The 24,573-nt window shown below is 39.0% G+C and overlaps 1 protein-coding gene across 1 annotated transcript; it reads left to right on the forward strand.

Moving 5' to 3' along the window:
- Positions 1 to 2,242: 2,242 nt before the first annotated feature.
- LOC139159322 (vomeronasal type-2 receptor 26-like) lies at positions 2,243 to 18,567 on the forward strand. The gene is made up of 7 exons (XM_070736644.1): positions 2,243 to 2,355; positions 5,164 to 5,322; positions 9,612 to 9,897; positions 14,272 to 15,099; positions 15,659 to 15,883; positions 17,088 to 17,214; positions 17,666 to 18,567. The coding sequence occupies exons 1-7, from the start codon at positions 2,243 to 2,245 to the stop codon at positions 18,565 to 18,567; spliced, it is 2,640 nt and encodes an 879-aa protein (XP_070592745.1).
- Positions 18,568 to 24,573: the final 6,006 nt, after the last annotated feature.

Raw genomic sequence — 24,573 nt, forward strand, 5'->3', positions numbered from 1 at the left:
ATCTGAATTCAAGTTAAACCATAACCATCCATCAGTGACATTAATAAAATTTCTGAAACCAGGCTAGATATACCAGAGGTATTCTGATATGCTTTTACATTAAATTAAAGACTATGGCTAATGATGATGTGTGTTTTTGTTACTATATAAGTTGATTTTATATGTTATTTTATGGGGTGATGTTCTAACTTTATTTTTTAAAATACTTAATTTTAAATACTGTATATATTTGATTAACCTCTGCTGGCTGGAATAATGTAAGATCACTTATAGATAGATAAATGAGATTGATGGGAGAGAGAAAAAGAGAAGCAGAGAGACAGATAACTTTTCTATATATTAATAATAGATAAAATATCAACATGAACATCCGAGCAACTTTAATTTTTTTCTCCATCCATTTGAATAAATTAATGAGACAAATTATTATTTTAGACAGTCTTCAATCAAAAGAAAAAAATAAGTACAACTCTGAATGATTTGGAGGGCAAAAATCATACAGACATCTGATGTGATAATGAAGGTGTTCTTATGAGGATTATTGAAATTGGTTTTTTTTTCTATGTCCATATCCATATCCATATCCATGCAACACATATGTTTCTGTGTCTGTATGTGTGCACTGGCAACCGAACAATTCAAAAGCATCTAAATGTAAGTAGATAAATAATTACCAATTCAGTGGGAATGTAACAATGTTCCATGCATCTTGGGGATATAGTTATGCCAACCAGATGACCATGGAAGCATCTTTAGACAAAACTGACTCTTCATTTGTGAATCAAAGATGAGCACCACCCCCTGGCTTAGTCATGACTGACCTACCATTTACCTATACCTACCTATAACTTCACTTTAAAATATATAACGATATTTTTGTGCATTTGTCTTTTCTTTGTCTTTTTCTTTTTGTCAGTCAGCCCTTCAGTGTATTACAGATTAGGAAACTGTGCCATATAAACCAGTACTACTTTTATCTGACTATTATCTTGGAAATGGTCTCTCATTGCCATTACCTCTGCCTTCTACACTATCCTTCTTTGGATATTCAGAAAGCATTAATAAAGCAAATCCCTCCAAAATACAATTGCAATGTATTTTTTATTCACATAATAATAAGTTTCACTCATTATGCTAAATCAGGATTCTACATTGTACTAATTTTGATTTCTGTCATTATAGTGTCATACCTATCCTAGCCACTTCTGGGTTATCTGTAAAGATGAAAACATTTCCTCCTTCCAATCATTTACCAAATCAAAATGTCCAAAGCTCAACAAGGCTGAACTCAACAAGAATGAAATGATATAGGGATTCCTGCTTAAGCAGGGGGTTGGACTGGAAGACCTCCAAGGGTCCTTCCAACTCTGTTAGTTTACTCTATTCTAACTTGGTAGTGTCCCATGCATATCATGTCCATTAGAAGATTGTCTCACAACACATCAGGAAAATCCTGGCATTTATTTGCAAGTTTTCGGTTCCCAGGTATATGAACTATGCATGTACGTATGCGTGCATATATGTATAGTTTGGCTAAACCTGGATGTAAGTTTTATTTATTTATTTATTTTTATTTATTTTGTCCAATACACAATATATATAGAAGAGAATAAACATGAGGTAATATATATAAAGAAAAATATAAAATAGAGGAGAAGATATATGAAAGGAAGAAAATATATATGATATATGAGATAAAGGAAAGACAATTGGACAGGGGACGAAAGGCACACTAGTGCACTTATGTACGCCCCTTACTGACCTCTTAGGAACCTCGAGCGGTCAATTGTGGATAGTCTAAGGGAGAAATGTTGGGGGTTAGGGATTGACACTATTAAGTCTGGTAATGAGTTCCACGCTTTGACAACTCGATTGTTAAAATCATATTTTTTACAGTCAAGTTTGTAGTGGTTAATATTTTCTCTCATTTACTGTAACAAAGGATAACATATGTTTTGGCTATGAGATAAGATTCAGGTCAGAGCTGGAGAAGTTTCTTGGATGAAAAGTGAAACGTCTTCAAAGAAAAAACGCAGAGTCCAATTACCTCTTGAAAAAGCATCTTTGGAAAAACCATGAACTGGATGACTGAGAATGTCCATAATAATCATCATTAAAAACAAATATTAAACTCATCTAAAAACTAGCTTATGAAAATTTCCCAGTAACAGTTTGTCTGCACTGGTTTCAGACAACTTATATAAGTTCACCATGGGCTTTTAATACATTTGTTTCAAGGACGATGAATTCTGAAGATTACTTCCTTAGTCTCAATATAGATAATTCTTGCTTAACAATAGCAATTGGGGCAGATTTTGTCTCTCTAAGTGATGTGATCATCAAGTATGGTGTCCTGTAATTACATTGCTTAGTGATGGCAATCTTTGCAGTACTTATTGCTGTTTTTAACTGAAAATTGTGACATTAAGGAAAGAACTCAAATAATAGCAACTTGCAACTTCCTGCAAGAAGCTGGTAGAAGCTGGTCCACGGAGAGGGGCGGCATACAAATCCAATAAATAGATAGATAGATAGATAGATAGATAGATAGATAGATAGATAGATAGATAGATAGATAGATAAGGGTGGCTTGTAAGCAGGCAAGCGAATGGGTGAGTGCTATGGAGTGAGGTGGCATCATAGGAATACAGGACAGATTGCTGTGGCACAATACAAGTGCATGTGAGCATGGGAAGGAGTGCTGCCTTGAGGCACAAGTGCAGCTGGGCAAGTAATGGGAAGCTGCATCCCAAGTGCACACAATGGAGTACAAGAACTGTGGATCTTGTATTCCATGGTGAAACTTCTTAGGGGGAAAATGCTGTGAGAGTAACTTGGAAGCTTCCCTAACATTTGACCCATTGACCTTGCTTATCAAAGGCAGCAGGGAAGCTTGCTAACAGTTATCATGGCACTGCAGGATGTTGCAACCATTGTATGGAAGAATTACTTGTCTAGCAAGCAACCATTGTATTGTACAACTACTTGTCTAGCAAGGCCAGCATGCTGAAGGTGATCCACTTGACATCACTGAAAGTCCCTGGCAGTTTTCAGTTCAAGAAAGCCACCACGAAAGAGATAGCAGTCAAAAAGCCTATATTGACTTATCTAATTATTATATTGACATTATCTAATGATTATCGTCCATGTATGAAAGTAATAATCTCTACCCAAGAAGGTAGGTGGCTAAGGGGCATTGAAAGGATACTATTCAATCCCATATCAGGTACAATCCTGTTTAACTTCCAAGGCTGTCATAGATTTTCATGTCATGGGGAACCTACTTTGCTATTAATTTCTCCCATAAATGCCCTAGAAGCCAGAGATTTGATTTGGAACTGTATATAGCCCTTTCCTGAGTGCTTTGAAGTGATTAGTACAGCAGAAAATTTAATCAAACCTTTAAGAAAAGACCAGGCGGTGTGACTGTGAGACAACCTAAAATAAATCTTTAATGTTATATTTATGCACATTACCAAATTGTGGGATTGGTCGGTTGCTTGCGTTTTTTAGATACAGCCTATTGTGAAAGGTGCCCAGCTGTTCCGTATTCCAAACATGAAGCAAAACAAATGTTTTCCTAAAGTTATAATTTTCTTATCTTAGAAAGAAATACTGTGTATCATCCAGGAGTGAAATTCAAAAATGTTTCCTACCAGTTCTGTGGTATAGCTTGGTAGACGTGGCAGGGGAAGGATACTTCAAAATCACAATTCCCACCCCATTCTGAGACCAGCCAGAGGTCATATTTGCCAGTTCTTTGAACTATTCAAAATTTCCGCCACTGGTTCTCCAGAACCTGCTAAATTTCATCCCTGGTATTATTTATTTATTCATTCATTCGTTCGTTCGTTCGTTCGTTCGTTCGTTCGTTCGTCTGCCTGCCTGCCTGCCTGCCTGCCTACCTACCTACCTACTTACTTACTTACTTATGTAATAATTTAATGTCCTGGGAACCTTCTTTAAACACCAAAGAACTCCCACAGTCAACAGACAACAGACAAAGTCAAGTTGGGCACTCCTGGTTTCACTCCTGGTTTCTTTCTCGACTTCCATTCTATTCATCGGTTGCCCCATAAAAATCACCTGATTCCTTCGACAAACCATTTTCAGTGTTGGTTTTTTAGTTGTCCCTTCCTGGTTGGCCAAGACTGGAATGGTGGTGATAGTCTTCCAAAGTACAGAGTCTAACACAATATGAGATTGAAAGCCCATTGCAGCATTAACTGTGTGCATGATTTTGTCATGCTATTCATGGATTTCTATCAGTTTTGGGGGATACCTTTGGGGTGGGAAAGAAGATTTTACAGTAACCGTCCCCTGCCATATCCACCAAACCACACCCACCAAGCCACACCATGTCCACCAAGCCATGTCCACAGAACCAGTAGTAAAAAAATCTGAATCCCACCAGTGAAATGATTTTCCAGTCTATATATATATAACTACTTTATTTATTAATTCACACTCCATCAAATGGTTTCGGAGGACGTTACGGAGAGAGGTCTTAGGTGCACATTTAGAAGAATTCATACCTTGTACATCAGGAAGAAATTATAATGGCCCACTGCCTAGTTCAAGAGTGTTGAACTGTTTTTCCACATTTTAATCTTTAGAATCTCAAGAAGTTTGGAGACCAAAAACAATCAAACTTCCCTGAATTGTTTCTTTCTCGACTCTCAAATTAGGATTATTCTCCTGAGTCAAACAAAACTCTTTTCTTCAACAGCATATCTTTATGGCAATGCTCAATTCCCCTTCTAATTATTAAAATAATCATGATTATTTATTCTCCTTTCAACAAGGTTTATGGGATTTCTACCACCACAATTAGTTGCCAATCAATGTGACAACAAATAGGATAAACAGCTTGTGATAATCTGATTTGTATCAGCCTCATGTGAATATATCAGAGTCTGGAGTAAAGCTGGGGCAATTCTACAGCAGTCTGAAATTACAGATAGCTCTTCCAAATCTGGATGCAAAGTGAACTTTCTTCACTGTAGTTGTGGTCTTCTGTGATCTCTAAGATTTAACTCTGTGCTGAAGAAAGAACTATAGAAAGGATCACCTTCAGTATACTGTATGTCAAATGTTGCTGCTGCTGCATATACAACTCATTCTGATTCTGCTTCTGCTTCTGTCTCAAATTCCTTGTGCCAGTATGCTCATGAAATGCCCATTAAAGGTGATAATAGAAGAAAAGGAGTGGTTCCTTTATTACAAGCCAGGAGACTACTGGATTACTGGAATAATGTCTGGAATTGGAGCTCGATCGTACCAATTTTCGTTCTCCAAACCTCCAACCCACCAACTGAAAAGGTAACTGTCAGCACAGAAGTCTAATTAATTAATTAAATTTACAGGCAAAACATTACTATATATAATTTTGTATGAAATACCTAAGTCTAACCCATGGGTGGTTCCTAATTTGGCTGGGTGGGCATAGTAAAAAGTATAACTTATTTTTGCTCCTTTTCTCAGCTTCAGGTTAACATGCAAACAAAGTCTCACCTTTCAGGCTTACACAGAGACAAAACTTTTTATAAACTGATACAATCCTATTTCTTATTTCAGTTCACCACAGGAGCAAACCGCATGCTTCTTTTAATTCTTTGTGAAGCAAATTTTCTGCATAATTCTAGTTTGCTCTTGTATTCAATATGTTATAAACACCTCACAGACTATTTTTTGAGCTTGTAGGTATAACATAGAGCAGTGTGTCCTAAATTGGGGTCCTCTGGATGAACTGGAACAATATCTCTCTTACTCATCCTTATTTGGAATTCTGATCTCAACATATTTGGAAGATCCCATCTGGGAAATTTGCTGTAAAGTGTTGGTGGACAGGGAAATGGCTTCATTTGCCCAGCCTATTACAATTGTTTTGTTCCGTAAGTGAAGTTGCACTTACGGAACAAAACAAAATACAGTTTGGTTGAACTGATGGACTATACTACAACTTTGGAATTAAACAAGACAAAATACATAGCAGACTAAAAGAAAATTATGTTAGAACTGAGGTAAAGAAAGAGACAGTTGCTACATCACTGTAACCTTTTCGAATCCAGCCTCATTCACATGCAACGTGATGACAACTTCTAGAAATCCAAGATATATTTGGCAAAGATAATTTCAAACAAATCTTTGCCAAAAATATTTGGCAAAGAAATCCAACCTATAGAAAGGCAAAGATATTTTCACCACTTGTTTAGAGTGATCAAGTCCTCTTCTTCATACTCGGGCCCATACTCGGGCCCATAAGTGTGATTTTCTTTTTATAATAAATTTTTATGGGGTTTTTAAGTTTGCTATGTTTTAACCTCATTTAACTGTTCGATTTCTTTTACTGTTTTATATTTATTCTTATTGTACTTATACCGCTGTTGTAAGCCACCCTGAGTCCTTAGGGATTGGGCAGCATAGAAGTCGAATAAATAAATCGAGAGAATCATGAAGGCACTCAGTCCCCTGGCCATAAGCAGCGGCTGCAGAGGTGGCAGCAGAGAAGGGAAACTCCCAGCAGTATTGATGATAGTGCTGCTGCTGCCGCCACTCTCAAAAAGGTTTTCTGGTAGTGTCGCAGCTAGCAGCCCCTTAGATATCTCTGCAGGGGTAGGAGCCCACTGTGAGCAACCCCAGGATGGGAGAAGCATTCAGGCTAGACCTCCTAGAAGAACCACCACTGCGGTCTTACTGATCCCACTGCGGGTGGTTGCGTTGGTGGGTAGACAATGTCCCCCCACTTTTCTGGCCGCTCATGAGCTCCCCTTTTTGCCACCAGCCTTGGCCCCCGCCATCATGCTGTTCCAGCCCCTACCCCAAAGTAATGGCCTGCAACTCTCAGAAAGATAGAGAAAAAAGAGAGCTGTTTTACGACTTTGCCTCTCAGCAGGGAAGGGAGGCAATCAGTGGACCTGAGCCAGACAACCCGGAATGGAAACAATGGGAAAGCTGCACTACAGGACTCAAGTTGGTTCCTGAGGTAGTGGGCATTATATGTGTGTGTGTGTGGAGGAGAGGATCAGCATTTTGCAATTGGAAAGACAAGGGGTAGTGTGAGTTCAAGCAGGGGATGGCTGAGGGGCATGTGAGATGCTGAAAGAGCTTGGATGAGGGACTGCATGAGATGTTGAAAGAGCCAGGCTGAGACGTCAAAAGAATCTGGCTCTTTCAGTGTCTCACATGCTCCCTCAACCTTCCCCCCCTGCTTGGACTCATACTGCTACCTGCCCACCCCTAGTCTTTCCACTTGTTGAATGTCGATCCCCTCCTCCATACACACACCATCCATGCTTCACACATACCTTCCATGCTTCCATGTCTGCTTCAGCCCCAGGAATGGCAGAGGCCTTCCTTGCTGCAATTCCAGGAGCTCGTGTAGATGGAGAAGCCTGGAGCCACTCCTCTTCTCGGTGCCTGCAATGATGAGGAGCAGCTCCCGGCTTTCCCATTTACATGAATCCTGGAAATTGCAGCAAGGAAGGCCTCCGCCATTCATGGGACCCGCCCCCTACCATCCACACCTTCCTTACTTATGTAGGCAGCCACAGGAGGAGGAGACTTACAAGACTTCCTGAGGCAAGCCAGGAATCTTGCAGGAAGCTAGTGCATTTGCAGTGCCAGAAACTCAGCCTCTGGGCATGCACAGAATAATTTTTTAATATATTTTTTAAAAATATTGTGGGACTGGCAACCAATCACACTGAGATGGGTGATGTTACCAGTGTGACCCTACCGGTGTGGGTCTACCGAATTGCACTGATAGGAACCCGCCACTGGTCTGGCCACAAGCGACGTAGTACTAAGTTATTCAAACTGAGATTTTCAAGCCTTTAGCATAGGGAATTCTATTGTGTACAGAAGAGTGCAAGACTTTTCTTGTGAAGTACTTTGGAACCTGCTCAATTGTATTGATGTCAGATATATGGTGGGGATTCCAAACAGTTGAACAATGTTCTAAAACTGGTTTAGCATAAGTTTTATAAGCTCTACATTGTCCTCTTTTATTTTGTTTGTTTTTTTCGTTTCTGTTTTTTCCTCCACCCAATTGTATAATTTTCCCCATACAGTATAATACTCATTTCCCTGTTTATTTTGCAATTCCATTGTCATTTTACTCGTTGTGCATTCTAGTATCTTTCTGATTACCATTTGCTCTGTTGACATATTTTCTTTTTTCCAATTTTGTGCAAAGCTCAATCTTGCTGCTGTAAGTATATGAATTATAAGATATAAATTTGCCTTTTTATGATGCCCACTAATAATACCTAGTAGGTATATTTCTGATTTTAATTCTAGTTCATAATTTAGAATTTCTTTCAACCAATTCTTAATTAAGGTCCAAAATGTTACTGCTTCAATGCAGAAAAGGCAATGTAAAAACATTAATTCAAAATGCACAAATTTCCGCAAACTGCTTGTATGTATTGTATGATGTGTCTATTTTTTCTGTTTTTTTTGTTTAAAAAAATTCAATTAAAATAATAATAATAATAATAATAATAATAATAGTTTTATAAGCTCTAATTAGGAATACAATGTTTTAAGAAGAAAAGCTTTGCAAAATTAAGTTTACAACTCTGCTTTTTTTAGCAATGCTGTTATGGTGAGCTTTGGAGCATAAATTGTCAGAGATAAGTACACCTAGGTCCTTAACAAATTGAGGGTCAATTTCTAGATCAATGCCATCTAGCTTATACTTGACATTCTGATTATTTATTTATTCATTCATTCATTCATTCATTCATTCATTCATTTATTTATTTATTTATTTATTTTGCTCTGTACTCGGGGCAGCTCACAACATATCAAAACAATATACAGTATACATATAGAAAAATCCAATTAATATACCTTAATAACATTTAAAATCATGTATTCCCATTCACACAGCAAGACATAGTTACAGTCATTGGACAGGGGCTAGTTTAATGACCCCAAGCCTGGTGGCACAGATAGGTCTTTAAGCTCTTATGGAAGGCAAGGAGGGTGGGGGCAGTGTGAATCTCTAGAGGGAGCTGATTCCAGTGGGCTGGGTCCCTCAGAGAAGGCTCTTTCCCTAGGTCCCACCAAATGACATTGTCTAGTTGACGGGACCTGGAAAAGGCCGACTCTGTGGGACCTAACCGGTCTCTAGGACTCATGCATCAGAAGGCAGTCCTGAAGGTAATCTGGTCCGATGCCATGCAGGGCTTTATAGGTCATAACCAACACTTTGAATTGTGTCTGGAAACCAATCAGTAGCCAATGCAGTCCACGGAGTGGCAGAGAAATACGGATATGCCTTGGAAGGCCCATAACCATTCACATGGCTGCATTCTGGATGATTTGAAGTTTCCAAACACTCTTCAAAGATAGCCCCATGTAGAGAGCATGTCAGTATGTTTGCCAATATGTGAGACAGAGCATTTATTAATTGAAATTAGAAGTTGCCAAATAGATGACCATTCAGACACATAGTCAAGATCACTTTGCAAAACAACAGTATTATTTGTAGAATTGAATAATTTTACATCATTGACAAAAAAAACCCACAATTGCTTTTAAGTTGATCACATAAATTGTTGATATAGAGCAAAAAGGAGATGGTAAAATTTCTTCTGTTGTAGTGAGAATAACTTCCACAACATCCTGCCCTTCTTGTTAGCTGTTCATGAAGTCAACCAGAATTCAAGACTCTTACCAAACATCACCTTGGGCTACAACATCTATGAGAACTTTTTCAGTGCAAGAATGACATATGAGGCCTTGCTGGATGTGTTGTCTACAGGACAGGAGAATGTCCCAAACTACAGATGTGGAAGACAAAGGAATCTGTTGGCTGTTCTTGATGAGATGGATTCTGAACTCTTTGATCATATATCTAATGTCTTGAGCATCTATAAAATTCCACAGGTATAAAGCCAAATAAAATTAATTCCATGTTGTAGATAGTTCAGATTTGCCTAGAAGGCAGCACTTGTATATTATGAAGGTTGGCCAGAAAGTAATGCACCACATTTTTTTTCTTCAACAATTATTTATTGAACACAATGAAACTTACACACATGACCATCAAGCCACACACACAAAATAAGCCACACACACAGTGTGGCAGTAAAATTTTTGGCTGCCCATTACTGGGCCTCATCCTCTGTGCCCAGCAACTAACCATACTTCTGTCAACTGCAAATTCTCCATAAACTGTACAGAAATGTTTGTGAATGTTCCCAACAGTTTCCTTCTCCACAGTGAAAAATTTAATGAATGAAACAATGCTTGTAACGTTCATCACTTACAGATATCATTTCGAAACACTGCTGAATTCACGCTATCTGTCTGAAGAAATGCAAAACTTACACATGCACTCCTGACAATTCAAATAATGTATATATAAAGTTTTGCATTTGTACCATTACAATAGGCTGAGAAAAAAATATGTGGTGCATTAGTTTCTGGGCAACCCTTGTAAAAGAGTTGAAAGAATTTTTAATTCACAAAGTATGTGTGTATACATAAAGTGGTGGGCTGATGCCAGTTCTAGTGAACTCATAGTTTGAGCAATCATTTGATCTCCACTCACCCCCCTACTCTATCCTTTCCTATATTTCTGTGTTTTTTAGCCCATCTGATTCATACAGCAAAGTGGATTTCAGGGTCTCAACTGTTTTAACGGCTGGGGCTGTCCTAGAAGGTAAGCTATAGAGCTTGAAATTGGTGTATCTTGAATACTGCACACACATACAAAGCACATGCCCACAGAACCTGTTGTTAAACTAGTTTCAGCCCACCACTGTACAAATACACACATGAATTGTATAAGTGTGCGTGTGTATACATATATACCCTTCATGGATCACTGCCTTATCATGACGAAGGGACTTGCCTAGCCTAATGATGTTATTAGCTATGCCATGCAGGGCCACCCAAGATGGACAGGACATAGCAGAGATATCTGACAAAACATGATCCATTGGAGAAGGAAATGGCAACCGACTTTAGTATCGTTGCCATGAAACTCTCCCATGGACAGTACCAAAAGACAAAAAAATATGACACTGGAAGATGAGTCCCTCAGGTCAGAAGGTGTCCAATGTGCTAATGGAGAAGAGCAGAGAGCTATTACTAGTAGCACCAGACAGAATGAAACAACTGGGCCAAAGCAATGGCGGTATCTAATGGTGAAAGAAAAGAATAGAATAGAATTTTATTGACCAAATGTGATTTGACACACAAGAAATTTGTCTTGGTGCATATGCTCTCAGTATACATAAAAGAAAAGATAAATATGATATTGTAAAGATCTATACTCCATAGGAACCTGGAATGTAAGATCCGTGAATCAAGGCAAGCTGGACATGGTCAAACAAGTGATGACAAGACTGAACATTAACATCTTAGGAATCAGTGAACCAAAATGGACAGGAATGGATGAATTTAATCTAGACCAGAGGTCCCCAACCGCCGGTCCGCGGACCGGGCCCAGGCCGTTGGGGTTTTCCAGCCGGTCCGCGGCGCCGCTGCCCTCCCGGCAGAGGACATTATGCAGGACAGGGTGGGGCATAGGGCAGGGCGGGGAGAATCAGGAGGCTCCTTTGGCGGCTGGGGGCTGCCTGGCTTTGTGATTTTGGCTGGGGGGGAGTTAGGAAGGTCCTACTTCTCCCCCCCCAGCCAAAAACTCAAAGCCTATCTGCTGGATATGGGCGATGAGCGGGACGAGCGGCGCCGAAGCCGGTGGCTGTGGCAGCTGCTGCAAGAGGCTTCCGCGCCGCTCTGTCCCACTCATCGCCCGTATCCAGCAGATAGGCTTTGAGTTTTTGGCTGGGGGGGACTTAGGAAGGTCCTACTTCTCCCCCCCCAGCCAAAAACTCAAAGCCTATCTGCTGGATACGGGCGATGAGCGGGACGAGCAGCGGTGAAGCCAGTGGCTGTGGCAGCTGCTGCAAGAGGCTTCCGCGCCGCTCTGTCCCACTCATCGCCTGTATCCAGCAGATAGGCTTTGAATTTTTGGCTGGGGGGGGAGAAGTAGGACCTTCCTAACTCCCCCCCCAGCCAAAATCACAAAGCCAGGCAGCCCCCAGCCGCCAAAGGAGCCTCCTGATTCTCCCCGCCCTGTGGAGAAGTGTGGAGGGCTGCGTCACTAAGCTCCACCCCTCCATAACCCCACCCCCATTTGACCAAAGCCCCCCCCCCCCGGGCCGTGGAAAACTGGTCTAGCTTGGTGCAAAAAAGGTTGGGGACCTCTGATCTAGACGACCATCATGTATACTTCTGCAGGCAAGAATCTCTCAGAATAAATGGAGTAGCCTTCATAGTCAATAAAAGTGTAGGAAAAGCAATACTGGGTTACAATCCCCTTTAGCAATGCTAAAGTAGGGAGCCAAAAAATAAATGGAATAACAGGCTGGAAGCACAGCACATGTCAGTAGAATTTTTCAAGAGAATACGGTGGTCATAGAAAAAACACTTTCCAAACAACCCAAGAAATGATTATAGAATAGACTAGATTTTTTTATTGGCCAAGTGTGATTGGACACACAATCAATAAGTACAATCTTGGTGTTTATGCTTTCAGTGTACATAAAAGAAAATATATATTCATCAAGAATCATAAGGTACAACACTTAATGATAAGTCCAGGTGCAAATAAACAATCAAATCACCATAGGAACAGTCAAGGTAAATCATAAGGATACAAGCAACAAGTTACAGTCATACAGTCTTTTGTGGGAGGATAAGGATGATAGGAGTGATGAGAAGATTAATACTAGTGCAAACTTTGTAAATAGTTTGACAGTTGTGAGGAAATATTTGCTTAGCAGAATGGTGCTGGAGAAGACTCCTGTGAGTCTCTTGGACTCCAAGGTGATCAAAGTGGTTAGTCCTAGAGGATATCAACCCTGACTGCTCTTTAGAAGGCCAGATTTTGAAAATGAAACTCAAGGACTTTGGCACCTAATGAGAAGAAAGGACTCACTGGAAAAGAGCCTAATGCTGGGAAAGATTAAGGACAAAAGATGAAGGGGATGGCAGAGAATGAGGTGGCTAGATGGAGTCACTGAAGCAGCAGGCATGAGCTTAAATGGGCTCCAGAGGATGGTAGAGGACAGGATGGCCTGGAGGAAAGATATCCCCGTGGTCACAACAGGTTGGATACGACTTTGCAACTAACAATAACAACAACAAAGACTTTATATAGAAATATTTGAAATCAACTATATGAATGAAGAAAATGAAATAATATATTATTATTAAACAATTGCTGGGTAGGCATAGAACAAACATGAAATGATCAAATAAGCAGTAATAATCTATGAGAAAATAATTTGTTTGTCAGTTGAAAAAGATATTCCATGAATGTATATCAGTATTCCAGTATTTGAGAGGCTGCCACAAAGAGGATGAGGTCAATTTATTTTCCAAAGCAAAAGATAGCAGGACAAGAAACAATGGATGGAAACTAATTAAGGAAGGAAGTTTTTTTGAGGTCAATTAATCATTGGAACAGCTCGCCCTCAGAAGTTACTGGGTTATTTTAAGAAGAGAATGAACAGTCAGTAGTACGAAATGGTATTAGGTCTCCTGCTAAAGCAAGGGTTTGGACAAAGGCAGGGGTGACACTCGATTACATTGAGGGCTGCATCAGGATTGTGTTTGACCTCAGAGGAAGGTGTATCTAAGGTGGGTGTAGTTAGCATGACATCAATTGTGTCAGGGGCACCTGTGGTGGCCCAAATGTTCTGCCAGGGAAAAAGGCTCCAGAGCTCTGTTTTCAACCCTCTGCCAGCCAAAACGGAGCTCAGGGGGCAATGCACGGTCTTTTCTAGCTCCATTTTCACTGGCAGAGGCACTGAAGGCTGGTCCTTTTCTATTTTTAGAGTGGCCCCGCAGGCTTGATCTAAGGACCCTGGGTCTTGAGTTTGATACCTCTGGATTAGGGTCTCCTACTTGAGCTGGTGGTTGGACTAGAAGACTTTCCAGCTCTATTCTGATTGATTGAATTATTGATTGATTGATTGACTGAGTGTATGAGTGACACACAGAGTTATAATGAGACCAGAAAAGTACAGTATGCTCTATGAGGAACCCCCATGAACATCACCGACAGATAATTCAGAGCTCCCAGGTTTCAAATGAAGCATACAAGAGAACAGGACAGAGCATCAATGGAACTAGCAAAATTCTTATCATTTGTAACATCTCCCAGCAATGGGAAAGGCCCTGAGATTTATCATTGGATTTTTATCATTAAACTGGCACAAACTACCATTACCTTCTCTTTTATTTTAGATCAACTATAGTGTCATCAACCAGTTGGCTGAGCAAAGTGATCATTTCCCTTTTTCATATCGGATGACCCCAAACCAAGAACCTCCTTACTCAGCAATTGTCAAGTTGCTCTTGCACTTCCAATGGACGTGGATGGGCCTCCTTTCTCAGGACAATGAAAAAGGAGAAAAATTCAAGAGACATTTGGAGGTTCTTGCCCTAAGAAATGGGATTTGTATTGTCCTCTCAGGAACCGTCCCAGAAGCAAATATGCAGACAAGTGCTGGAGATACTCTCATGCAAGAAAAAAAGGAAATGTTCCGTTCTCTTATCATGAGTAAAATAAAAATTATAGTATGCCAACTAGATTCTCAGGCCTCAGGAATGTTAGCAGCAATAATACAAATAATTGATAAATCCATTGTGGGAAGGGTATGGATTGCAACAACTTTGACAGCTTTAAGTGTCAAAACCTTTGACCTCTGGGTAGATCTTCAAAATAAATATGCGTTGTTTTCCTTCCTCATCCAGACAAAGAGAAGGATTCAGTATTATGACTATAATTCCTATGCATCTATGGCCCTATTGTATGGAAAGGAAGCATTCCAATGTTCTTATTCAAGTCCTGTGTTATCTAAGAAAGTTTGGAAAAAATGTAGAGAAAAAGAGAATTGGGCATTCCCAACCCATGATATGATTGTAAAAATCCTATCTCAGTATTCCTCCAGTATTTCTCAAATAATTCAAATTGTGGCCTGGGTTCTCAGTGCCTCCTCTTCCTCCCAATGGAGTAAGAGGAGAATACACATTGGATACCATCAACCAGCACAGGTTATACAGCCATGGCAGGTAAGTCTTCTTTGAGGTTCATATTGCTTCTCCCCTTCCAATTCCTCAATATTATATTAAATGTAGAGAGGAGTGAGATATTCCAAAGGAGTTGCCTAGTTAGTGGTAAATAAGAGTGAGTTAGAGAGAGATGGTACAGAAAAATCTTCCAAACTTAAACAATGTGTGATTTCTTCTGGAAACCAAGAGGAGTTGGACTAGATCCTATAGTCCAATTGAGCAGGAGACCCAAAACCATTTCAGACAAATGGATGTCCAGGTCTCTTTTTTAAACCTACTGATTGTCTACTAAAACTCCATGATCCTTCTCACAGTTACTGGTATTAAGCCAAGTTTCAAATTTTCAACAATTTGGGATAAATATTTGAAAAATAGCTGAAAATTCCTGGAGAATGTCTGAAAGAAGCTTCCAATGAAATGCTGAATCAATCTGTTTTAGATTGTAGTGGTGATTTGAACAGGTTGAATTATTCAAATGAAGTCCAATCCAGAATTATAGCAAGAAAAACATTGAATAAAATCTCAGATTGTCATGTCCCCCCCCCCCATCTTTCTGCAGCTTCATAGGTTCCTGAGAAACATCCATCACAATATCTCCAGAGATGGGATTTCTTTTGATGAAAATGGAGTTCCTGTTGGTGACTTTGATATCATGCAATGGACATCAGTTTGCAACAAATCAGAAGTGGGGGTGAAAATTGGGAATGTAGAAAGACAAGGCTCCTCGGAAGTCAAGATTTCTGTCAATCAAAGTGCCATTCAATGGCCAACTTTATTTAACAATGTAATTGAGGCTGCTGGGAGTTTGCTCTTCTATTTACTGTATCTCCATATCTGGAAATTTTTCTGCTCAGAAATAATTCTTATTGTGGCCAATTGAGATAACTTCCAAATAAGAGAACTTATTTAATTGATTAGATATTATTTTACTTTAGAGATTTTACAATGATCTGTCACACAATGGCACCTGCTGTATTGAATTGCAATATTTGTAATCTACATTATTAAACTGGAATATGTTACCATAATTTATAGTATATCAAATGATCTTGTTCTCAACACGAGAAAATCCAGAAAGTCTACAGAGATTCTCAGTCATCCAGGTTATGGTTGTGCCAAAGATGCTTTTCCAAAAGGCACCTTGACTTGTAGATGGTTTGCTTCTCATCCAAGAAGCTTCTTCAGTTTTGACTGAATGGTGGAGGATGGGAAGATTTGGAATTGCTTAAAAAAGTATGTTGCAAACAATATATAGATTCAGCAATGGAAAAAAGGCTCCACACCCATTTGCACTATGCATGTGACCCTGGGGGCACTGATAAATCCCAAGTGGCCTGAACAACTTTCAGAAAGACTGTTAATGACCAGACGACTGCAAGGAATACAAATCCCTCTATACACCACCACCATTCTGCCAGAGCTAAAGAAGCTTCTGGAATGTGAAATGAAATGTCTTCAAGGGAAAATAAAGGTCAGTTGTCTTTCGCAAAAGCACCTTTGGGAGAAAATCCAGGATATGAAGGGTTTAGCCCATTGGATTTCATAAGTGAAAGTTATCATTAAGAATGTGGTGAGGAAAATACGGGCAGCTAAAAAAGTCATTTGCATATGATGATATAATGATCAGTTGTAGGAGAGAAAGAAAGGGACTTTAGAGAAATCCAGATGTTGAAGGTTTCCTGAGAAAACGAAGATAGTGAAATATATATATGTTATAGAATTCTCATACATGCCCCAAGGAGAAATGCCTTTTGCCATGGAACTACATTCCTTTGGGAAGAGGAACAAGGCAATGAGTCTGTTTTGGGATCCACAATGGACATTGATAGAGAAAGAGAATGTCCCTTTCATTTACCCCTTGCAAGTAGAGTAATTAAAGTTCATACCACTACTCCTTGACTCATTTTGCTCAATGTTCTCCTGAGCTTCTGGAAGCCAGTTGATTTCAGGAAATCCTTCTAATTCATTGCCTTTCTGTTTATGTTTAGATAGTGCCTTATTCAAGATGTACAGAAAGTTGCTCCCCAGGTTATGCCAAGCTTGTGAGAGAAGGAGCCCCAGTTTGCTGCTATGACTGTTCTCTGTGTGTGGAAGGAACATTCTCTGAGCAAGAAGGTACAGTAGGTGGTTCCAAAAACAACAAAAATCAGGACACTATCATTATTCTCTATTGATTTGAAGGGGATAGATGATGAAGAAGCTAGAAAAACATTAAGGCATCTACAAAATTTTGAGAGACTGGGCACTAACACTAATTTTGGTATAACGAGGGGAGCATTAAATAAATAATGAAAGGTTGCTGCTTTCTATTGAGTTGTTACTTTCTTTCTTGGCTTTGGGAGACAGGACATGTTTGGAGAGCTGATAATCACATTCATCTTCAGCCTTTTAAAATACTGTTGACTGTTTTAAGGAATGTTGTGTCATATGAATATCCCTGGGCAGAAATATTATTTCTAAATATTGCATCATATTATTTCATTCAAAATAAACTAAATGATTTCTGATACAGTTTTCATGCTCCTATAGTTGCAGAAACAGATACATGCTAGCCATTTTTTTCCAGATGCAGTCCATTGTGAAAAGTGTCCAGATGACCAGTATTCCAATAAGAAACGAGACCAGTGCATTCCCAAAAATATAAGCTTCTTATCCCATGCAGAATTATTGGGACTCATCCTGGCTTTCTTTGCCATTGCTTTGTCTCTAACCACTACCTTTATTCTGGGAATCTTCATTAAATACCGAGAAACTCCGATAGTGAAAGCCAACAACTGTGAACTCACCTACATCCTCCTGCTTTCACTCTTTCTTTCTTTCTTGACCTCCCTTCTATTCATTGGTCGCCCTATGAAAATTACGTGTCTCCTTCGACAAACCATTTTCAGTATTGTTTTCTCAGTTGCTGTGTCTTCCTTGCTGGCCAAAACTGTAATGGTGGTGGTGGCCTTTCTGGCCACAAAGCCAGGCAGCAGCATGAGTAAATGGCTGGGGAAGGCTCTGGCCAACTCTATTGTTTTAACTTGCTCTGGTATTCAAGTAGGCATATGTATGATATGGCTGGGAATATTTCCCCCATTCCCCAGTTCTGACTTTCATTCCCAACCAGAACATATTCTGCTGCAGTGCAATGAGGGCTCTGTCACCATGTTTTACTCTGCTCTTGGCTACATGGGTTTTTTAGCCGCCATCTGTTTCATGGTGGCATTTCTGGCTCGAAATCTGCCAGGAGCCTTCAATGAAGCCAAACTGATCACCTTCAGCATGTTGGTTTTTTGTAGTGTTTGGATCTCCTTTGTTCCCACATATCTGAGCTCCAAGGGGAAATACATGGTAGCTGTGCAGATCTTCTCCATCTTGGCCTCCAGCATGGGCTTACTGGTCTGCATCTTTATCCCTAAATGCTACATTATTATCCTGAGACCTGCCATGAACACCAAAGAACATCTGATTCCAAAACAACATTAAGGTTCTTTTTGTTGGTGTTTATCTTTTTACGGTTTACATGCACTATAAAATCACATACTTTGAAGGTATGTTTTATGTGTTGTCGCTTACATTTCTTCATTACATGTGGATTTTGAACTATAATAATTGGATAATAAAGTTTCTAAAATAAGTCAAACTATTTGAATTAATCATATTTAATCATGTTAATTTCAGAAACATTTTATTTTTAGATTAAATGAAACACAATGACTATTAATGAGATGTGTTTTTGTTACTATTAATGTTAATGTTATATTTTATGTTCTAATATTTATTGCTTTTTAAAATAGTTAGTTTATAATACTGTATATGTTTGAATTATCTCTTCTGACTAGATAATATAAGATCACTTAGAGAAAGATAAATGAGATAGATGGAAGAGAGAGAAAGAAAGAGAGACAGATAACAATCTATATATGAAGAAAAGATAAAATATCAAAATGAACATTGGTTCAACTTTAATTTTTTCCTCCATCTCATTGAATAAATTAATGAGACAAATTATTATTATACACAGTCTTTAATTTAAAGAAATGTATAACTCTGATTTGGAGGAGGGAAATCATATAGACATCTGATGTGATATAAGTGTTCTTATGAGGAGCGTTAAAACTGGTTCCTGCTTTTTGTCCATATCCATATCCATATCCATATTCATATTTATATACTGCATATGCATCTGTCTCTCTGTGTGTAACCTGGAACCTTACATTTCAAAAGCATGTAAATGCAAGTAGATAAATAGGTACCAGTTCAGTGGGACTGTAGCAATGTTCCATGCATCTTTATACAGTTATGACAGCCACATGAGCATGGAAGCATCTTCAGACAAAGCGGGCTCTTCATTTGAGAATCAAAGATGTGCATCACCCCTTGGCTTGGTCATGTCTGACCAACCTTTTCCTAAAAATATATAACGTGCTTTGTTCATTTGTTTTTTCTTTTTCTTTGTCTTTTTGTCAGTCAGTCCTTCAATGTATTACAGATTAGGAAAGCTGTGTCATATATTGTAAATCAGTACTACTTTTAGCTGACCTTTGTCTTGATAATCGTCTCCCAGTGCCATTACCTATGCCTTCTACACTATCTCTCTTTGGATAGTCAGAAAGCATTGGAAAAGCCAAGCCCTCCCAAATGCAATTGCAATGTATTTTTATTCACATACTCACCATTTTCATTCATTTTGCTAAAACAGGATTTTAGATTGTTCTAATTTTGATAACTGTCATTGTAGTGCTGTACCTATCCTAGGTCTGGGTTATCTCCAAAGATGGGAATCATTTCCTCCTTCCAACCATTTTCCAAATCAAAGTGCCCAGAGCTCAGCACTGAACAAGAATGAACTCAACAAGAATGAAATAGTATAGGGATTCCTTCCTAAGTAGGGGGTTGGACTAGAACAGTGTTTTTCAAACAGTGTGCTGTGGCACACTAGTGTGCCATGAGACATGGTCAGGTGTGCCGTTGGGAAATTAGAGAATGCTACTAAAACTGCCTAAGTCATGTGTCAGCCTCCCCAATGAGGGTGGGGAAAAAGGGGACATGGGATTCAGGAGGTGTGCGTGATTGACAGGGAAGCAGCTCAATAGGTTCACGGCGGTCCCCCTCAGTTTTCCCACCCTGCTCCAACCATGGCCGGGGGTGGAACAATGCTAGGAAAAGGAGATGGAAGCAGGAAAATGGCAGTGGTGTTGGCAGCAGCGGTGGCAGCAGCGGTGGCTTTGGGTGGTTTCAGCTCGTGGTAGGGCATGGTGCCCACAGCCTTCTTCCCCCTGCTGCTCCTACTTGTGATTCTTTCATCCCTGCATGAGTCTCAGATGTGTTGTATTGGGCAGTTGTGGAGCTGGGGGGGGGACAACCGAGGGTAGCGCAGATGGAAGGAGAGGCTACTTCCTCCTCGGAGACCTGCCTCCCTCTTAGCCAGACCTGGTGTACGCTGGAGGTAGAGGAGGAAGACCAGTGCTAGTTTGCCTGGCGTGCAATGGAGAGGAAAAAAAGAGTGCCAGGCTGGCCGCTGGGGAAAAGGCAAAGGGAGTGGAAGGCAATGCTGCTTTTGTAGGATGGATTGGAGGGCTGGATGGAATGGAATGGAATGGAATGGAATAGAATTCTATATTGGCAAAGTGTGATTGGACACAAAAGAATTTCATCCCGACCACTAGCGATGAACCAATAGCAGGCCCCTCTCATCCACACCCAGGAAGGTCATGGTCATGCATCATGGCACCGGACCAGGGTATCTACGAGACCGCCTTCTGCCGCACGAATCCCAGCAACCGGTTTGGTCCCACAGAGTGGGCCTTCTCCGGGTCCCGTCAACAAAACAATGTAGTTTGGCGGGACCCAGTGGAAAAGCCTTCTCTGTGGCGGCCCCGGCCCTCTGGAAGCAACTCCCCTCAGAGATTAGTATTCCCCCCACCCTCCTTGCCTTTCGTAAACTCCTTAAAGCCCACCTCTGTCGTCAAGCATGGGAGAATCGAAACATCTCCCCCTGCCTATGTAATCCTAGTGCAAGATATGATTGTATGTATGTTTTTTATATTGGGGTTCCTTGCTTTTAGATTTTTAAATGTATAATTGTTATCTTAGATTTTAATTATTAGATTTGTCAGTATATATTGTTTTTGTCACTGTTGTGAGCCTCCCCAAGTCTGCGGAGAGGGGCGGCATACAAATCTAATAAATAATAATAATAATAATAATAATAATAATAATAATAATAATAATCACAATGTTATCTATATTGTATATGGCCTCCTGAAGGGTCATCTCAAATCTCTATATACACCATCAAAACAGACAGAACCAAGGCCCCTGCACCCAGCTGATACTATATGTATACGGAGTCTATGGAGAGGGGCGGCATACAATTTTAATAAATAATAATAATAATAATAATAATAATAATAATAATAATAATAATAATAATAATGTAGTATAATATGTACTGTGTTAGAGTGTCATTTTGTGTTATTTTGGTTGGTGGTGTGCCCCAGGATTTTGTAAATGTAAAAAATGCGCCATGGCACAAAAAAGGTTGAAAATCACTGGATTAGAAGACTTCCAAGGTCCCTTCCAAATCTATCCCAATTCTTTTCTAACATGATTGTGTCCCATACACACCATGTCCATCAGCAGATTACTTCACAACGCATCAGGATAAATCCTGCCATTCATTTGCAAGAGTCATACATTTTTCACTCTCATGTATATGAAGTATTTATGTATGCATGTATGTACAGTTTGGCTGAACCTGGATGTAAGTTTTCTTTCATTTACTGTGAATAACAAAGGAGAACATACGTTTTGGCTATGAGATCAGATTCAAATCAGAGTTGGAGAAGCTTCTTGGATGAAAAGTGAAACGTCTTCAAAGAAAAATCCAATTATCTTGAAAAATCATCTTTGGAAAAACCATGAACTGGATGACTGACAATGTCCATAATCATCATAATTAACAACAGATATTCAACTCATCTAAAAACTAGCTTATGAAAATTTCCCAGTAACTGTTTGTCTGCACTGGTTTCGGAAAACTTATATAAGTTCACCATGGCTTTTAATGCATTTCTTTCAAAGATGAATTCTGAAGATTAGTTCCTCAGTCTCAATATTTTATTTATTTATTTATTTATTTATTTATTTATTTATTTACTTACTTACTTACTTATTTACTTATTTACTCACTTGTTTGTTTGTTTTGTCCAATAAACAATAATACACAGTGAGGGTTATAGAGTATATAATCAGGTAGAATTTATTAAAGGGAGAATAGAGGAGACAATAAATGAGTAAAATATAACTATGAGAGAATAGCAGAAAAAAATATAGGGATAGAAGAGAAGATATATAAGATATGGGAGAGACTATAGGACAGGGGACGATAGGCAGTCTGGTGCACTTATGTACGCCCCTTACTGACCACTTAAGAACTGGGTGAGGTCAACCGTAGATAGTCTAAGGGTAAACTGTTGGGGGTTATGGGATGATACTACAGAGTCCGGTAGTAAATTCCATGCTTCAGGAATAGGGAGGGGGGTTTGAGGGTTACTATTTGACTCTTAAAGGAGTATTTTTGTTAGAGCGTACTAGAGGGATAGCGAAGCCATGGGTGCCTCTCAGAGCCAATGGAGTTTTCTTCCATTGATTCCCCCCTGGGGGAATGTTGAGGGAGGGGCACTTGGGTGGGGGTTCAAGATTATAAATGGAGAATCTTCCAATATGCTTCAATTTACAGAGGGGAGAAACATAATTAAAAGGAATGGGTGAAAAAGTTCTGATGTCACTAAATGTAAACGGTTTGTCGTCACAGATCAAACGTTACAGAATCATGAAACTGGCTAGGGATAAAAAAGTAGACTTTCTATTTTTATCAGAAACACATAAGGGGAGTAAAAGAAATGATAAATTAACAAACTGTAAGGATTCGGGAGGGGTATATGAGTCCAGAAGCAAAAATAATAAAAGTAAAGGAGTGGCAATCTTAATAAATAAAAGAGTTCCTTTTGAATTGACCCAGACTAAAAGGGACAAGGAGGGAAGGACGTTATTTGTTAAAGGAAAAATGAACGATAAGGTAATAACATTAGCAGTAATTTACGCCCCAAATGTAAACACAAAGCAATTTATATTAAATACAAAGCGTAAATTGAATAACTTCGCAGAAGGTACAGTGATTTTGGCAGGTGATTTCAATATTGAACTGATAGCAGGGAAACAGGGAAAAAATAATTTGCCATTAAATAAATTAGGTATGATGGATCTTCATGACGAGGTGACAAATAGAGCCACGTTCTATTCAGCTAGGCATAACAAGTTTAGCTGCATCAGCTATATATTAATGAACAAAATCGGGAATGCATATCTTAAAAGAGCTGAAACTGAAAGCATTTGGTTATCTGACCATACCCCATTATTAGCAGTAATTGTATTTGACTCAAACAATAAACAAAAAAATATGGAGATACAATCCTATTGTGTCAGGAAGAGAAGAAAATAAATTGAAACTCCAAAAAGAATTGATTGAATATTTTAAATTAAATGACACGGGAAATATGAAGCAATCAACAATTTGGGATGCACATAAGGCCTTTATCAGAGGGAATTGTATCAGTACCGAAATTTATATTAAAAAAAAAAGTGAGACAGAAAGGAAAAAATTAATTAAAGATATTGAATTAACTCAAGAAAGATTGAAAAGTACAAGAAATGGGGAGTGGAACAATTTACTAAAAATTAAAAAAAAACAATTGAGACTTATGGATCAACAAATATGGAATAATATGAGATTGACTGTAAAGCAGAAAATTTTGGGATGGGGCAATAAATCAATGAAACAAATGGAAAATTATTTTAAAAAAAGAAAAGAAAAATCTTGTATAGTTGCTTTAAGGGACAAGAAAGGTGTTACAAAACGTAGTAATGATGAATTGCAAAAAATAATGAAAGGGTTTTATGAAGAGTTATATAAAAAAGATCAGATTATTTTGCAAAAGATAGAGACTAAGGAGAAACTAACTGATGAAGATAAACAAATGCTAAACAGGACAATAACAAATGATGAAATTATTAGAGTTGTTAATGGACTGAAACCTGCCAAAGCTCCAGGCCCAGACGGACTTACGGGGGAATATTATAAGACTTTTGGGACTCAATTATTACCTCATTTGGGGAAACTATTTAATAATATACTTCAAACCTTCAACATTCCACAGTCATGGAAGACATCCGAGATTATCACTATTCCAAAACCAGACCGTGATTTGTTAGATCCGGGATCCTATCGCCCCATCAGTTTATTAAACCAGGACTATAAAATATTTATGAAAATTATAGCAAATAGGATAGAGAGTATCTTACCAAAAATAATTGGTGAAGACCAATATGGATTTGTTAAAGGAAGAAAGATTCACGAACCAATTAGAAATGTTGTTAATGTGTTACACCATGCTACCACTACCAAAAAGAAATTATGTGTTCTGAAAT

Source organism: Erythrolamprus reginae, chromosome 2 (genome assembly GCF_031021105.1).
Source record: "Erythrolamprus reginae isolate rEryReg1 chromosome 2, rEryReg1.hap1, whole genome shotgun sequence".
In the NCBI taxonomy this organism is placed as follows: domain Eukaryota; kingdom Metazoa; phylum Chordata; class Lepidosauria; order Squamata; family Dipsadidae; genus Erythrolamprus; species Erythrolamprus reginae.

What these genes read in the sequence shown, in the direction of transcription:
- LOC139159322 (XM_070736644.1), top strand. Translation starts at nt 2,243, where the DNA reads ATGAATTCTGAAGATTACTTCCTTAGTCTCAATATAGATAATTCTTGC. An exon ending in ATCATCAAGTATGGTGTCCT is followed by an intron (nt 2,356 to 5,163) that starts GTAATTACATTG and finishes TCCTTGTGCCAG; the next exon opens with TATGCTCATGAAATGCCCAT. An exon ending in CCAACCCACCAACTGAAAAG is followed by an intron (nt 5,323 to 9,611) that starts GTAACTGTCAGC and finishes CTTCTGTTGTAG; the next exon opens with TGAGAATAACTTCCACAACA.